Genomic DNA, 17817 nt, shown 5'->3' with positions numbered 1-17817 from the left:
ATGGAGTTGGAGTTGGCTATCCAACAAATGAGAGAATTGCAAGCTCAACAGCCTCAACCTCCTGAATCCAGTCAGCGAGCTGAATTCAGCCGCCACACTCAGAATGTTATAGATGACAGCGATCCAGAAGTGGATGAAGTCATTATGGCTGATACACCTCCTAATGACAATAACACTGGGGGTGGTTCAACGGATCCTCCCAACAACAATATCGGGGGTGGTTCAATTGCACTTCTTAATAATACTGGGGGTGACCTAATTATTTCTGCTCAACATCACTCAAAGGGAGATGAAGATGAAGACAAGAAAATGAAGGAGCTTGAAAACAAAGTCAATGCTTTGATGACGGCTTAGGAAGTGAAGAAGACGGGTATTCCGTGTCCCTATCCAAGAGAATGGGATTCAATACCGTACCCGACAAAGTTCAATATGATTAACTTTACACCATTTGATGGGAAGAGCTCGCCTATTCAGCACTTGATTTATTTCAAGTCTCATTTGGGCATGATCTCTGGAAACAAGGCTTTAATGGTCCGGTCATTCGTTGGCACCCTTCGTGGGCCCGCCTTCGATTGGTACCGACGTCTTAAGCCAGGGAGCATCAATTGCTGGGATGACATGGAAAGTTTATTCCTCAGTAATTTTTTCGATGATGATACCGAAGTGTCAATTGGAATCCTTCTGGATGAGAAGCAAAAAGACAGAGAGCCAGTCGACAATTTTGTCAAGCGCTTCCGTAACAAGGCAATGAATTGCAGAGATCCTGTTACAGAGGAGTTCATCCTGCAAACATGCTACAATAATCTCTCCATCGATGTCCTGGAAACCCTGGGGGTCGTACCATCCAAAACTTGAAAAGATTTAAAAATGCGTGGTGAACAAGCTGAACACTTTCTTAAAAGAAAGAAAACTGAAAGAAGCCAACCGACGACATCTGCAATTGCTGTGAACGCGACTCTCGATCCGAAGTTCCAAAAGGAATATTCTTTCGAAGATGATGAAGCTCCAGCCATCTTGAAATACCTCCTTGCCAATGACAAGATTGAGCTACCACCTATTAGAGATCAGGAGGGAGCTAAGATTGTTATGGATCCAAACTATTGTGCATACCACAGAAGGATTCTTCATCCCACCAAGATTTGCTTTGGACTCAAAAACAAAATCCAAGCCTTAATTGACTCCGACGTCATAACGGCGAAACAAGCCAAGTAAAGACGACTCATACTCCATTGGGTACACGAGTATAAACTGTTTCCCCTAACTCTGAAGAGTATACGAGTATAAACTGCTTCTCCTTACACTCCAAAGGGTATACGAGTATAAACTGTTTCCCGAACCTCCGACTTATATAAGAGGTTAAAAATTGCTTCCTTAAATTGCACGCTCCAATAATGTAACCAAATGTGATTAGACTCAGGTTCACCTAAAAGCTGGGGGTGGATACGAGGTTATCATGGCTGAATACGAAGGCAGGAACCAAGACCTGATTTTGTATCAAGAACAGCAACATTACTCACAAACGAGAAGTTTCTGAAAAAGTACTATCCCTGGTACATTCAGGGTAACCTATTTAACGGGAAGTTCCTAGAGAATGCTATATATGGTATTCTTAAGGATAACCCGAAACTATTAGATTATTCAAGGTGAAAACTAATCATCTGAATAATCCACTCTTAATCATGATAAAAATGATTAAGAACTTCCCGCTGTGGCTATTTAATCATGTCCAAAATGATAAAAACCCTCATACTGTGATTTTCAGAGAACTCTTTCATTGAGATCAGATTCAATGACTTCATCAAGTCAATCTTCCTTCACGAAACTCTGAAAACCTTCAAGGATGAAGCATGTCCCATTTGCTTTTCCTTCATCCGATTCTTGGTTGGTTTCAATCACCGGGATCAATTTCGCTAACTCCCACTGTGACTTTCCAAGCACTCTTTCATTGGGATGATATTCAATGACCTCATTGGGTCAGTCTTTCCTCACGAAACTCCTACGGTCTAATTGTGGAGTGCTTGATAATTTACAGTCCTCCACCATAAAATCCCTCACCGATCAAATCAACTGACGGTGGGTCCACCAAAATACTTCGTGGTTAAATCCACCCAAACTCCCGCTGTGTCCAAGCCTTTAACACTCCCACTATTGGGCTCTGACACAACACCTAAAATTTTAATTCATGACAATTGGCAACCCCCATTTGGTCAAACCTTTAAACAGTTATGACTAAAGCCAAAATCCCCTCTCGATTCGTTCCATGAACGAGAGGTCCACAAATTGAGCGATCAAACCTTTTCGTTCCATGAACGAGAGGTCCACAAATTGAGCGATCAAACCTTTAAACAGTTAGGATCGTCTCAAATCCTTTTCGGTCAAACCAGAGGTCCACAAATTGAGCGATCAAACCTTTAAACAGTTAGGATCGTCTCAAATCCTTTTCGGTCAAACCTTAAAAAATTAGGACCAAAGCTAAAATCCCCTCTTGATTCGTTCCATGAACGAGAGGTCCACAAATTGAGCGATCAAACCTTTGAACAGTTAGAATCGTATCAAACTCCCACATGGTCAAACCTTTAAATAGTTAGGACCAAAGCCAAAATCCCCTCTCGATTCGTTCCATGAACGAGAGGTCCACAAATTAAGCGATCAAACCTTTAAATAGTTAGGATCGTCTCAAATCCTTTTCGGTCAAACCTTTAAACAGTTAGGACCAAAGCTAAAATCCCCTCATCGTCTCAAATCCTTTTCGGTCAAACCTTTAAACAGTTAGGACCAAAGCTAAAATCCCCTCTCGATTCATTCCATGAATGAGAGGTCCACAAATTGAACGATCAAACCTTTTAACAGTTAGGATCGTCTCAAATCCCTATTTGGTCAAACATTTAAACAGTTAAGACCAAAACCAAAATCCCCTCTCGATTCCTTCAATGAACGAGAGGTCCACAAATTGAGCGATCAAACCTTTAAACAGTTAGGATCGTATCAAACTCCCACATGGTTAAACCTTTAAACAGTTAGGACCAACTTCCATAAACGAAAGGTCCACAAATTGAAACCTTTAAACAGTTAGGATCGTCTCAAATCCTTTTCGGTCAAACCTTTAAACAGTTAGGACCAAAGCTAAAATCCCCTCTCGATTCCTTCCATGAACGAGAGGTCCACAAATTGAACGATCAAACCTTTTAACAGTTAGGATCGTCTCAAATCCCCATTTGGTCAAATCTTTAAACAGTTAGGGTCAAAGCCAAAATTCCCTCTTGATTCCTTCCATGAACGAGAGGTCCACTCAAATTGAACGGTCAAACCTTTAAACAGTTAGGATCGTATCAAACTCCCATACGGTCAAAACTTTAAACAGTTAAGACCAAAACCAAAATCCCCTCTCGATTCTTTCCATGAACGAGAGGTCCACAAATTGAACAATCAAACCTTTAAACAGTTAAGATCGTTTCAAAACCCCCATTCGGTCAAACCTTTAAACAGTTAGGGCCAAAGCCAAAATTCCCTCTCGATTCCTTCCATGAACGAGAGGTCCACTCAAATTGAACGATCAAACCTTTAAACAGTTAGGATCGTATCAAACTCCCACTTGGTCAAACCTTACTATAGTTAGGACCACAGTCAAACCTCCTTTTGATTCATTTTGCGAACGAAAGGTCCACTTTTGAGTTGAATAGTCAAACCTTATGACAGTTAGGATTATTCAAACCAATCCAGATTCTCTAAGTGGAGATCCCATTTTGAGTTTCTTTTGCACCAGGAGATAGAATATAAAATTATTCCTCTCCGATTTTGGATTTATCTCTACTAACAAACAAGAGACCAGGAGATAGAATATAAAATTATTCCTCTTCGATTTCGGGTTCATCTCTACCAACAAAAAAGAGACCAAGATACTCCAATAGGTACACGAGTCTAAACTGTTTTCCTACCCTCAACAGGAAGTTTCTGGAGAATATCACTCAGAATATTCTTAGGGATAACCTGATTACCTCCCAACGGGTATATGAGGTTAAACTATTTCCCGAATACTCCGATAGGGTATATGAGTATAAACTATTCCTCCATTCTTCAACACCAGCTCTGATTCAAGACTTTGACAACGGCCACGCGATAAACGTAGCACCGGAAGAATTTTAGCTATTCTACAAAGCACTGAATAGACTAAAAGATGAAGAAGTCAGGAATTGAAGCCATTCACAGACCATTCTACGTAATTTCTTCAACTGAATATTGAAGGGATTACAAGTAAAACCTATCTTATCCAAAGTGTCTCAGACTCTTCTATAAAGGAACGAGTCTGAAATACTTTGGAGGGGGTATCTGTAGGCGTCAAAAAATACTTATAGATACAATGTGCATACATGTGACAAAACACACTGACAGGCGACACATATAGGCGCGACAGCCTATGGTGACGTGCCATAGGCACGACAGCCTAGGGTGACGCGCCTAAGGCGCAACAGTCCATGGTGACACGCCTAAGGCGCAACAGCCTATGGTGGCGCGCCTATTGCGCGTCAGTCCATGGTGACGTGCAAACTATAGGGAGCTACCACAGTGGTTAAAAAAAAAGCAGTTATACGATGATTAGGGTGACGCGCTTAAGGCGCAACAGTCCATGGTGACACGCCTAAGGCGCAACAGCCTATGGTGGCGCGCCTATTGCGCGTCAGTCCATGGTGACGTGCAAACTATAGGGAGCTACCACAGTGGTTAAAAAAAAAGCAGTTATACGATGATTTTCAAGGTCCACGTGGCGGTATATTAGAAAAAGAATGTGTGCTGATGTGGACAAGCGGTTAAACCACGAAAAAAATGGTTAAAAGTCGTGGGAGGACAGTTTCAAGCACGATGGGAACGTGGCTGTAACGGCCTCTTTGGCCGCGCCAGTCCACACTAGCGCGCCAATAGCCGCGGCAGCATCCAATTGATCAGTTATTTCGCCCCTATTTTCGCTGTTGTGCACTCCTATCCCTATAAATACCTCCTTAGACACGAAACAAAGGACAGAGAACAGATTGGAGCATAGAGACTTGAGCTTTTGATAATTTTGAGGAAGAGAAAGAGAGTTTTCGCCTTTTGTAAACAACATTGGGTGATTCCTAGAGATCTAAGCTCAGCCTTGATCTTTGGAAGAGTGAACATCTTATATCGATAAGATATTCACTTTAAATTCCTACTTCGATAAACGAAGGAAGAATCTCTAAACCCCTTTCACAATCTGTGATTTGGTGGTCCACGAGTCAAAGCACTCCCGGCACAGGCAAAGTCCCACAAAGCAGGAGTTGATAAATAATTTCTGTGTTATTTTCTAGAGAGTTATAATTTTCTGTTTGTTGTGTAAGAGAAGTCTTATAAAAAGATTTTTCGCCTTTCGTAAACAACATTGGGTGATTCCTAGAGATCTAAGCTCAGACTTGATCTTTGGAAGAGTGGACATCTTACATCGATAGGATATTCACTTCAAATTCCTACTTCAATAAATGAAGGAAGAATCTCTAAACCCCTTTCACAATCTGTGATTTGGTGGTCCACGAGTCAAAGCACTCCCGGCACAGGCAAAGTCCCACAAAGCAGGAGTTGATAAATAATTTCTGTGTTATTTTCTAGAGAGTTATAATTTTCTGTTTGTTGTGTAAGAGAAGTCTTATAAAAAGATCATTTCTTTTCGAATTTGTTGTAATCGACTGAAGATATAATGAATTCCACAACGAAACCAACTTTCGACGAAAACAATGCAGGAGATCCTTGTCAGAGCGTATATCTCGATGGGACTGGTTAATGTTGTAGCTTCGAGTGACATTTGAAGTGATCTCAGTTGAATCTTATCCCTTTAGTCGAGGCGGGTTGATCCGTGAGCCATCGTTATGATTTGGCGACCCGACAGTCAAGTGGACTTCGGGTCGGGCGTGTAATCGAGTCGTCTGCTCGAGGAGTCATCTTAATTGCGAGGGAACTACTGATCCCGTTCTTCGAGTCGGTCATGATGATCTGTCGGTCGTAATAAGGCTTGTCTGCTTGTCTAGTCGAGGGACTTGGCTCTGGCTGTGCTTTTGAGTCTCTAAAGTTGATTCAGACCATCGCTCGCTTGGGCTTATGCAGGTATTCTTCCGATACTTCTATTTTAGTACGGTGAATGACCATAACAGGATCATATAAGTTAAGCCCATACATGAAATTTATTTTAACCAACACATATATTTAAGTATTACAATTGACATTGAGATCTAAGATACGTGTGAGATTCTCTTTAACTTTTATACAAACAATATCTATTTAAATAATAATATAATTAAACTTTGTGATTTGAAAAAAAATCAGATATACAATATAATTAATTACTTTAAAATAATCTAATCTAATCTAATAAGAATAAAATAATGAAAGTAATGTGAAGATAGTTGCAATTTCATAATTCATAATTTTTAAACAATCTAATCTAATATAATAATCTAATCTAATAAGAAGAAAATAACAAAGGCATATACCTGTTAAAAGAGATGAAAGTGCTATAAAAATTATTACAATTTCTGATCTGAAAAAATCAAACATACAATATAATTAATTACTTTAAAATAATCTAATCTAATCTAATAAGAATAAAATAAATGAAAGTATTGTGAAAATTGTTGCTATTTCTTAATATGAAAAAAAAGATTAAATATACAATATAATTAATTGTTTTAAAATAATCTAATAAAAATTTAACAAAGACATATACCTATAGAAGGAGATAAAAGTGCTATGAAAATTGTTGTAATTTCCTGGCTTATATATATTGGTATGTGATGTTACATGTGAGAGGATAACAATTATAAATAGAGTTCGATTAAGATAATAATAATATAATTAAACTTTAAAACTAATTATACAGTACCGTGAACTACTTGAATTTTAGTAGGTGAGAGATCACTATGTGACGTCCTCAGATCGCAACTGTTTGTTTTAATTTTCCTTTTTTATAATTTTGAGAATGACTTTATCTCTTTAATTTGTTTGGTGAATTTTGCAAATATCTCATCCGTATTATATACATTTGTAGGTCTGCGCTGTTTCTAGGTTCGACCTTTGAGGCAAACATTATTTGTCTCGTTAATTTATTTGGTTTTTGCATATACGCCCTTCATCCTGTAGACATTTGCAAATTTGACATTTAGTAATTTCATTTAGGTTTACATTTTAATTTAAACTATATCATTATCTTTATACTATGTATATCTAATAAGAATTCATCAATTTATCAACTTACTCTTACTTAATGGATCAATATTTGAATTCCAAGGGTATTTTTGTCTACCGAAAGATTTTTTTTTAAACTCGTGCTTTTAAAGAGAGTATGATTAGCTTCTCAAATCAGTGAAACTGTTATTAGGCCCCCTAATTCTCTTAAGTTATTTTAAATTAGTCCCTCTAGTTGATATTTTTTGCTTTTGATAGAAAGGACTAGTTTCTAAATAATTTGAAATTGGAAGAGCTAGTAGCAATTTTAATGATGGGAGGGACTAATTTAAGAATATTAAAAGATGTAAGAGGTTAATATATAAAACCCTACTTTTAAATAAGTCCGTACCAGATTGGATATTTCACTCGTTAGTATTTTCTAATAAAATTCAAGTTAACACTCTCCCCTCTCTCCAGCAGAGATTCTCATAAACCATGCTATGCTTGTAAAAACCTCAAGTACAAGTTGCTACTCGAGGTTTGATGAGAAGCGTGCATCTACATGAATCAACATATTTCTAATCTCAAATGGTTTGACAAAAATATAAATATTTAACCCCGTAAGAAGCTATGCTTCGGTAGGGATTGGTAAAAATAAGGAGAGAATCGATGTCCTCAAAGGTTGGTAAATTACTGAGTAACTTTACAGGGACATTACGCATTCACATCTTCACTAGATTTACAGCACATTTGCATCTCTTAACACAGGTAGCTCAATGAGATTTAGTTTACCCATTACAGCGCAAATGACAAACCGTAAGCAGGACCAAACAATATCGAAAACGGTCGGCACGCAAGCCATCGGCCGCCTCAGGCAACAGGTTTGCTTTATGGACTTCTCCGTTTGGAGTAAACAAGGTTCTAAATAGCACACAGTAAACATGATGCAAATGTTATGTACAGGCATCCTTGGTAATTATTTCATAACAAAAATGTATTAATACATACATCAACGGCTCACCATCATCAAAATTGTACGATGCCTGTAAGTTACAAGAGCTCTCAAGTAGGGGAAAATATATGAATACGGTTATCATATTTAGAGTGGGAGCTGGCCTTTGAACGAGGGAGCAGACATTACACTGAGCACTTCGGTGACAGAGGCCATAGAACTCAGAGCTGCTTTCAGAACATCCTGTGAACAACCGGGCTTCACGATGCTCTTCACCTGTATATGGAAGGAGGAAGTCATCCATTGTGAGTTTGAAGTTAAAAGATCTCACACAATTCCCCTACTCAAGTGTTTAAAGCAAATGGTGTTTAAATGGTACTTTTTGATTATATAATATTTGTTACTGGATATCGATAAAACAGTGGAAAGAACCTTTAATAGCACCATACTTGTATACAACTGGAAAACTGATTTATTGAAGCTCACAGATGTTTTCTGTATATGGAAAGGAATGCTAACTAGACTAGGTCTTATATTACCCTAGAACCACGGGATTCAAACGAGGGGGGTCCTGACTCATAAATTGCTATTATGTTCCCTATGAACTAAAAGGATCCACCTTCTCATTTCCCTAGTACAGTAGTAGTAAAAAAAGTATAGGCTAGTAAGTACTACTCTATGAAAGATGACATTAGGAAAAGAAATATTGATAACATCAATAAAGGGTGCACAAGAAGTAGGATAAGTGCGCTACCGCACAACAGGGCATTTTGCAGATAGGGTAGTAATTTTGTTCTACAAAATAAGGTACTAAATGGAAATTCAGTAGCCAGCAAGGGCCATCAGAAACAACGTATGAGCAATCAGTGGGTTTGGAATAGTACATTCAGGGTCCACCAGTCATATAAAGCTAAGTATACTTGATGCACATCACAAGACTGGCCATTTTTCTAGAAACAGTCGTGGTAGAGGAATAGAATTGGAAGGTGGATAGTTTTTTGTGTAGAAACGTAAATGGTAAGCTTCTGGGGAAAAAATTCTCACCAATCCTCATCCTTAGGCCTTTTGCTTCAAAATAAAAGGAAAAAGATAACAGCAGAGGAGCTAAGGTGAACAAACCTTCTCTAAGTACTCCTGAAGCTTTTTGATCCGACCCATATAATCTTGATCTTCGATACACAATGTCAAAGGCTTCACATCAGCACCTGGTCCTTCAAATTGCATGGGTCCTGGGTTTCTATACATGTCGTCCATAAGAAAACTTGAATCACAAGGAAACATAAAATAATAATTCATGCTGAATGTTGCAGCAGGGATGGTTTGATGACATAGACACAAGATACCTTTTGAGTTTGAAATTAAACATTTATTTGATTATCAACTTCCTATCTGAACATTAGTAGTAATTTATAATCATAGTCTTGAACAAAACCCTGTAAGGAATATAATAACTATATTGGCGATCAGAAAGATGCTTCACAGAACGTTATCCCTTTTAGCTTTGTGAAAAAATACCACATAAATGGCAAAAGGATGAAAAGGACAGAGTAAACAAAGTGATAGCATTAATAATAGGGTGGTGGTACAAGAATCATACTCGTATGCTTTTCCTTTCAAATCAATCGTGGCCGGATGAAGAGCGGGTTTTCCTATTGGAGTGGCTCCAGGACCACGTGTGTATCGCTTCACGGTCATCATTGCCTGCCATAGATATATTTAAATAACTGATTTAGGAAAAAATCGTTAGATAAATTACCATTAAATCATCCATCTTATTGCATATGTTGGAACATACTCTCTGGAATACCATACTAAAATCTTAGAATTAAGAACAGAGACCCAACTGTAATTGGAGCAGCACCACATTTCCACTTGTTGACAGGATGTTTCAAGTTCGTAACAGTAGCCATGTAGCCATTCAAACCAGCAGCCAGTATGTGATAGCAAATGTGTCCGAGAACCTGAGCATATAAATCTTATTAGTTGATTGTGTCATAACTAACTAGCTACGAACCTAGAGAAAGAAGCCAGTCTTGGCATGTACATAAGCATAGTCACAGTCGAACTTTGATGGTAAAGCTCCTCGAGCTTGATAGCCAAAGAAGTGACATATAGCATTGAATTTCTTTCCTTTGTACGTTCCCTCCTTCTGAAAAGATATAGAAACAGTTTAATCAGGGTTGGAAATAAAATTATGAAAACAGTAAGTATGATTCAAAGCAATTATATCAAACATAAACAAGCACACAAGTGCAGCGACAAAGGTAATTCATGTACAATTAATTCTTTGAACATTCAGGTTTACCTTGTAAAATTTTGATATTTGGAGTCTATGGTGTCATACATTTATGATTTGAGTTACGGACAAGTTACAAAAAGAGAAAGGAAAAGAAAAAATGTTGAACCTACATACATTTATGATTTTAGTTACGGACATGTTACGAAAAGAGAAAGGAAAAGCAAAAAAGTTGAACCTACCGTTCTCTTGTTCATTTCTGCTTCCACCAAATGGGCTAGAAGTTTTTCTGTCTCAATCTAAATGTATGAAGATCAAGCAGAAGTTAACAAATAGAAGAAAGAGCAAACAAATAGAAGAAAGAGCTAGATACTTCATAAATGTTAAAGCTACCTGAGATAATTGTGCAGAGTCATCTGATTCTGGGAGAAGAAGCAACTGAATCGCAAAAAATAAAATAAAATTTGTCAAAGGACAGGTATTTTAAACTTTTTGTTTTGGTTAAATCGGCAGCACATGAAATTAAAACTATTTGATAAAAAATGAATGAAAAACCTGTTTCCTGATTAAAGGTGGCAAAAATTCAAATAAGGCAGATGCCCAAGGTGAAAGCTGAGAAGAAATATTCTCAACAGAAACACCTTGCCGCTGGAGACTGTGAATTTCCTGAGAGATAGGTAACAAGAGGGCAAATAGTTGTACCATTTCTGTGAGCTATCTTGTACGATAATGGTTAAGAAAACTGCTGAAACAGTGAAGCCTTAAATTAATATAAAACTAAAAACTACCTGCAAGAGTGCATATACTTCTGGAATACTTTCTATTAGCCCTTCAGGGATGAGGACAACCCCATGGTATTTTTCTGTCATAAACCCAACGCATATCAATTAATGATTGAACCATCAGAAAAACTTAAGTAAGCACAACCAACCTTGTTCAGCCCTCGCTTGAACTGCATCACAAATCTGTTTTGTAATGTCAAAAATGGTAAGTTTTGACAAGGAAACCTCCTCCCCGAGGATGACCTGAGACATAAAGTTAAGAGACATATGGAGCTATAATGAAGTAGATATGGTCAAAGAAAAACATAAATCATTATCTTGGCATATATGTACCAAACATGTGTACTGCATCCATCTGAAAGTACACTTGTGTCACTAAATTATGGCTAGAATAAAATCTTTACCATATTTGGATGTGACTGGAGAGCACATTCCAAAGCCACATGAGAAGCCTTGCGACTCATCAACCGAACAAAATAATAATACTGCAACAGAGACAACAAAAATTAGCAAATTTGCAATGCCAAAATCATGTATACAGTAGTGGCAGTAATTACAGGCAGCTAATAACACAAACTACAACATTTGATGAATTTTCTGGACGCTACTTGTTTTTCCTTTTTTCTTTCTCAGTGGGTGGTTGGAGGATTGGGGGATCATGAAGTTGAGGAAATTAAGAGACATGAGAAGCCAAAGTGCAATATATGACCATGTGACCTTGTATCACAATATCATGATAGTAGAGCATTTTATTCTTGCCAAAATAATGATCAGCCTGTCTAACCATGTTGTTGAAAAGTTTTGGTCTTATCAACAATAAATAAAAGTATACATTACCTTCTGTGCAGAGAGCGCATCCGTGCAGATATTGCTAATTATCTGTGAATTAACCTGGAAGAAAAGAAATGAATTTTGCTGATGAAACCAGTCACATAAAATTCAAACTGAGAACCACTGCTCCTGATGTGGAGGTAGAATAAGAAAATAGAACCTAAATTACACACAAGTGATAGCTGTGTTGTTGTAAAAGAACAAAAAGAAACATAAAACGAAAGCACACACTTCCACGAGCCCAAAACACTGGAAACTATCATGAAAAAGGAAACAGCATTGTTCCACGTGAAATAAAATAAATAAAAGAGTTCTTTCAACGTTTGAAAACTTTTATAGCTACTGTAACGGGAAATCATCCGTAAATAAAAAGAGGGAGAAGCAAGTACACTGGATCAGCAAGAAACTAGTTTTATGAAACAAATCGATCACATCAAACCAAATACAAGCCAATGTCGCTAGGATCATACCCGGCAAATAGTATCAAAACCAACATTCATTTCAACAAACTGATTTTTGAGATCCCCATACAAGGTCACAGGAACACCAACCACCTGTTGACATAACTATGTTAGTCAATAACATAAACCAAATTTAGCAGTATTTTCCAGTACTCAATAAATATCTTTTCCTTCCATGGAAATGGATACACATGAATGATAAACATCAATATTTTGACAGGACCTTACAGTACACACATGGTACATTGAATTAGGCAAATCAAATACATAACACTTAACTTGATTATTCAAGGAAATTAGATATGAGATCTTTTTTTTAACTAACTATTTCAGGAGATATAATCCTCCAAACCTGTAAGGTCAAAACTAAATAATATTTCTCAGGTTTTGTGAGCCAAAACAAAAGAAGATAAACCATATAACTGCTGTTAAAAATCTGACACCATTTAGCAATATATTGAAGAATGTAAGTTCTTATAATTAGTCCTTCCAAGTTTTAAGCCACCTGGAGAATTTTGCAGTTAAGCAATCTACAAGCATAGTAAATGTCAGTTAGAATTGGGGAATTGCGATCATAAAATGGGTACTGCTGGTTTTTCTCGTATAATTAGACACAGTGTTCATATTATATTCTTTTTAATAGAAATAATGGAACGCCCCAAAAGTCAATGAACTTGTGCATAGTTTACTATACCCTACTTTAGAAAATAAAAGAACACATTGGCAACCACACTTTCAGTTCCTTAGGTTTATACCCTACAGATTGATTTAGGGTGAAAACAACGAGTGTGTTTGATGTTTAGTAATGCGCATACATGAAACAATGCATATATTTCTCATTCAACACATTATTTTGACACATTTTATTTAAGATATAAGTGTGTAAAATGGACTATACATAATTTTTTTTTAAAAAAATACAGGATATGATACAAAGTTTAGCAGGTAGGTCCAAATCCTGATTAATTCATTTGAAATCGTTTATGGGTAATGCCAACTGAGAACATATCTATCCCACCCAACATTGAGCATCAGCTCATCACAAGATTCAAATGTGAATTCACCAGCACTGAAGGTGGTTATAGACGTGGATATTCTTTTATTGACAATGTATTCAAAAGTAGCAGCATAAATGTGAGTATGATGCAAGTACCTTTGTTGGACACTTCGTCTCAGCAAAGCTTTCAGCTAGCTGAGCAGCATCTGAATTGGAAGTGACTCCTGAGGAACAGGAACAACAAAGAATAAGTAACACCACGAATCTAATGACATACAGACAAACTGTAGGTAAATTGGTTACCTCCTATAATGACAAGTCCATCCAACTTCAGAGCTAAGCAGGCAGCTCTTGTAGCGTTAATTTGCTCAGTTGTTCTGATTTGATCGACCGTCCGACCAAGTAAATCAAAACCACCTTCAGTAGGGGAAAAATAAAGAAATATACAGCAAACATAATGTTAGTAGATGATGAGATTAATAGGAGATCAAAATACTCTGCAAAAGTCACAAGGAACCTTGGTTCTTGTAAGTAGAAAGAAGATCCTCTGTAATTTCCAAAGATTTCTGAGCAAATAAACCTTCAGTACCACCTATTAAATCAATTAAAAAAAGGAAGTTAAAGCATTCTTGCAAGATGAGATATACTAGCATACATGTTAAGAATCAATTCCAAGAAATCTTTAATAGAGCTTTTTGCTTGTAAATCTTTAAAAGCACCCATTAAAGGAAAAATATATGCATAAAAGTCCTCAAGGAAAACACAAACATTATGGGAGCAAAGAGGAAGTAAAGAACCGGTAGTAAAATAAAGATCAAAGAACAATCGAGATAAAATAAAGTATTTTAATGACAAGGATAACCCATCATTATGTTATTTGCTTCAATTTGTAAGTATACACATCATCACTGAATCTCTCTACATTCTCGATCAGCATTTTTGCCTCACATAAGTTGAAGTTCTCAAGTATAAACACATAAAATATCAAAGGAGAAAAAAGCCAAGGGAACTATCAGACAAAGAAAGATCAAATCAAAGTAGATATAAACCAAAATACACATATTATACTGCAGAACGCAAAATTAAGTTCTTTACTTCAATTAGTAAGGATATCCATCATCATTTATGTAGTCGTATCTCTCTACATTCTCAATCAGTCTACTATGAATCCCCTTTCTTCATTTGTTCTATCCACTAATTAAGGGAATTTGTGGATGAAGAACAAGAAAAAAGGAATTGGGAAAGTCTTCTTGAGTACATATATACATAGCACATATCCAATGATGTATAGAATGATGACGTGTTTATGCTTAGGACTTAGCTGCTCCTAGCCTCCGTCGGAACCAGTGACATGTTTCCCCCCTCCTTGGCTGGCTTCTGATTGTTTATGGGTGTAGACTGTGTCACTATGTCGGTTTCTGCCATGGGGCTATGATGTGCTCATTGATTCTTATAACAACCACATTGAACCACTGATTTTCTACATGAACCACTCTCAAGTGGGTATCACTAAAATAAGTAACCCAAGCTAAGTTTTGCTGCTTCTCTCAACTTTTGGAGGATTTAGTAACTAGAACCTAACCTTTGTATTTTTCTTTCTGGTTCCTCCTTGTCTTTATTCTGCATTGACACCTGATAAATGCAGCCATTCACTTTGCCACATACGTGGAACTAAGAAAATCAAATGAATGTTCAAAACCCTGGTAGCGTTATCTCATTGTTGACCAATAATGTGAAAACCACACATTCCAAAGCACTTAGAAGATGGAAAAGAATACATGAACCTCTATAGTCGAGGATTGTAATATCTCTGCCATAAACTAATGAAAAATGACCCCACTTGCTGGTGATGATAAATAAGCCAACAAATGCTATCCAGATTATCACAGAAATGAATTATCAACTGTATCAGCACGCTTACCAAGGAATCCAATCAGAACGCTTTCAGGATTGTGAATTTTAATGGCATTATGAAGACCCCAAATCACATTATGTCCTCCAGGGGATTGTCTTCCAGAAAACACTATACCAACCCTGAAATAAGTTCCGTAAGAAGATCTGGTGAATTATATATAGGCCACAAACTCTTTTAATTAAAGTTAGGGGTCAAACATGTTGAAGTGCATAATTCTAAGCCATGAGCAAAAAATAAGCACAAACCTGATAACGGGATGCTCTGTAATGATTTGGGCTTCAGGGATCTTTGCTGTTGCCCTCAAAAAATGAGCCAAAGGTTGACCATACGTGTGGGGAAAGGTCCGACTTATCACATGTGAAGAAGAGTAATCTGCTGTGGTTGTCCCGTCGCCAAACTCCACTCTCACAGTAGTACCCTATCCATGTGCGACAAACAATCATATGTTCTCAAAAGCTTTTAACTAACGAAACTAAGTTCTACATTGCAAACTGATATTGCTAGATAAATTACATAGTTATGAACTTAATGATACACCCGAACATAAAAAGGAGACAATAATACGAACTCATAAACCATGTGTTAACAATGAAGGCACCTAACAATATAAATCCAAACAATGGGGCAATTATTAGCTAGATAAATAAGGTGAATAAATGTTTTCTCTTAATTAAGCACAACAACCAATAGTAATTTTCCTATAGTGCTTTCAAGTAAAACCTATTTACATTTTTTTAGCACGGACAACCACGTGCTTCACGCCATAAAGATAGACTGAAATGGGAAAAAAAAGTTAGGTTGTAATAACTATTTTTTCAAATATAAGGAGCATTAATGGGTTATTTAAATCCAAGCTTTACAATCTTTTAAATACCCCTCCATACATAATTATGTATATCTTTACTATCCTAACACAAACACTTAAGAGGTCTTCAATTTGTAAACAAGTTGGGTCTTACAGAAGCTGGTTTCATGTCTTAAAAGGGACTCTCCACAAATCACCGTTACCTTTGAAATTGTCTAAATTGCTAGCTCCAGAGTGCTTCAGACAGTGTGATTGGATTAACTCAGAGAGTCCTTTCAATGGGCATTGAACACGCCAAAAACTAGTATTACCCAATTAGGGTACTTGGTTAACTTTTTTGTTGTTGTACAAGTACAACACTCGATCAAGATTTAAACCACTCGCAGCAAAAATATTAAAAATTCTACTTAATTGATCTCAAAAGGGAAAAAGAGATTCAAGCAATTACAATCCTTCTCTAATCAAAAGAAGCGTCAAACTTTTCTATAAATCTCTTTCCACAAGAAAACAGTTTTAGGGTAAGCGGATCGAAATCTAAAGTAAGATAATTGTATTGATTCATGAAACCTTGATATATCTTTGCTGTTGGGATTGCGTCTCTGATTCCTTGTGTAACTTCATGTAGTTAGATAGCATCCGAGGTCTATCATGATTAGGAGATGGGGGCCAATAAGGAATTTGTATACTAGTTCTAATAGAAAATGAGGCTAGAGATAGGGTTTTGGTTTCTATATATGTATAGAATCTTCTATTGTTATAGGAAAACCAAGAACAAGAGAACCAGAGGAAATTAGGGATTATAAGAGAATATGAGAGGGCAGCTATGTATGTGAGATTGAGAGGTTGAGAGATGGGTAATTCCTCTTGTAAGGTTCTGCCTCACGCATAGTGGATTTCTCATACTGTGCCCCGTGGACGAAGGTCAAAATTGGTCGATCGAACCATGTAATCCTCGGTGTTCTTCTTCTTCAGGACAAAGCTTTATTTATTTATTTATTTTAACATAAGTCTACATTAAGAATGTTAAAGATCCGTCTAAGTTACTTTCTTCGATTTCCAAATTTAAGAATTTGCATTACAAGAGAAGCAACAGTTACTCGGTTCGCTTATCAAAAACCAAATCGACCAGAATTTCACGATTCTCTTCGATCGGTCGAGGAACTCAGATCAGGCAGCCAATAAAACTCAAATCAAGAAGGCAAAACCCTAAACCCTTGAGAGAGAAAGCGAAAGGTAGAGAGAGAGAGAGAGAGAGCGAGAGAGCGATCAATACCTGAAGGCAAGGAGGGAGCTCGGGATGATACTCTGTTCTCTTCTTCTGTAGCTCCGACAGCTCTCGAGGAACGCCATAATCCGAGTTCATCTCTTTCTCCTCTCTCCTCACTTTCTCCTCTCTCTCCGATTTTTTTTTTTTTTTTTAGCTTTTGCTGTGTTTTTGTGAGCTTTTGGTCTCATCCCGAGAGTTTCTGTAAACGGCGTTACTTATATTGTGACGGAAGGCGGTACCTGTAAACGGCGCCACCGGTTTTGGCAAACATGGGTGAGAAAATGCCAGTCAAGTTTGTGATATTTACGAAGTTGACACTACAAATTGTCGTCTTTACGGGATTCTTTTCCGTGTTCTCCGGCATTACGTTTCGGGCAAAGCTAACGGCTGTTTGGTTGGTAAGA

At 37.2% G+C, this 17817-nt stretch overlaps 1 protein-coding gene across 3 annotated transcripts; it reads right to left on the bottom strand.

The window, feature by feature from the left end:
* LOC109840989 (pyrophosphate--fructose 6-phosphate 1-phosphotransferase subunit alpha-like) lies at positions 7838-17583 on the bottom strand. Of its 3 annotated transcripts, none has more exons than XM_020409831.1 (19): positions 17420-17581; positions 15587-15759; positions 15348-15460; positions 13944-14018; positions 13730-13843; positions 13583-13650; positions 12439-12522; positions 11975-12028; positions 11542-11622; positions 11287-11380; positions 11144-11217; positions 10911-11021; positions 10749-10793; positions 10598-10654; positions 10164-10268; positions 9964-10080; positions 9694-9820; positions 9239-9381; positions 7838-8395 (listed from the first exon to the last, which is right to left on the bottom strand). In XM_020409831.1, exons 1-19 carry the CDS (start codon positions 17507-17509, stop codon positions 8267-8269), a joined length of 1854 nt encoding a protein of 617 aa, XP_020265420.1. In that variant the 5' UTR covers positions 17510-17581; the 3' UTR covers positions 7838-8266. The 3 variants fall into 3 exon arrangements, with proteins under 3 accessions (XP_020265420.1, XP_020265419.1, XP_020265418.1); XM_020409830.1 differs by having other exon boundaries at positions 9239-9416; positions 9717-9820; XM_020409829.1 differs by lacking the exons at positions 7838-8395; positions 9239-9381 and having other exon boundaries at positions 9728-9820; positions 9915-10080; positions 17420-17583.

The sequence above is a fragment of the Asparagus officinalis genome, chromosome 5 (genome assembly GCF_001876935.1).
Source record: "Asparagus officinalis chromosome 5, Aspof.V1, whole genome shotgun sequence".
NCBI lineage: Eukaryota > Viridiplantae > Streptophyta > Magnoliopsida > Asparagales > Asparagaceae > Asparagus > Asparagus officinalis.
This window is presented reverse-complemented; position numbering and strand designations above follow the sequence as displayed.

What these genes read in the sequence shown, in the direction of transcription:
- LOC109840989 (XM_020409830.1), bottom strand. Translation starts at nt 17,509, where the DNA reads ATGAACTCGGATTATGGCGTTCCTCGAGAGCTGTCGGAGCTACAGAAG. An exon ending in CGTTCTGATTGGATTCCTTG is followed by an intron (nt 14,019 to 15,347) that starts GTAAGCGTGCTG and finishes TTGATTTAATAG; the next exon opens with GTGGTACTGAAGGTTTATTT. An exon ending in GTTTTGATACTATTTGCCGG is followed by an intron (nt 12,029 to 12,438) that starts GTATGATCCTAG and finishes CTTTTCTTCCAG; the next exon opens with GTTAATTCACAGATAATTAG.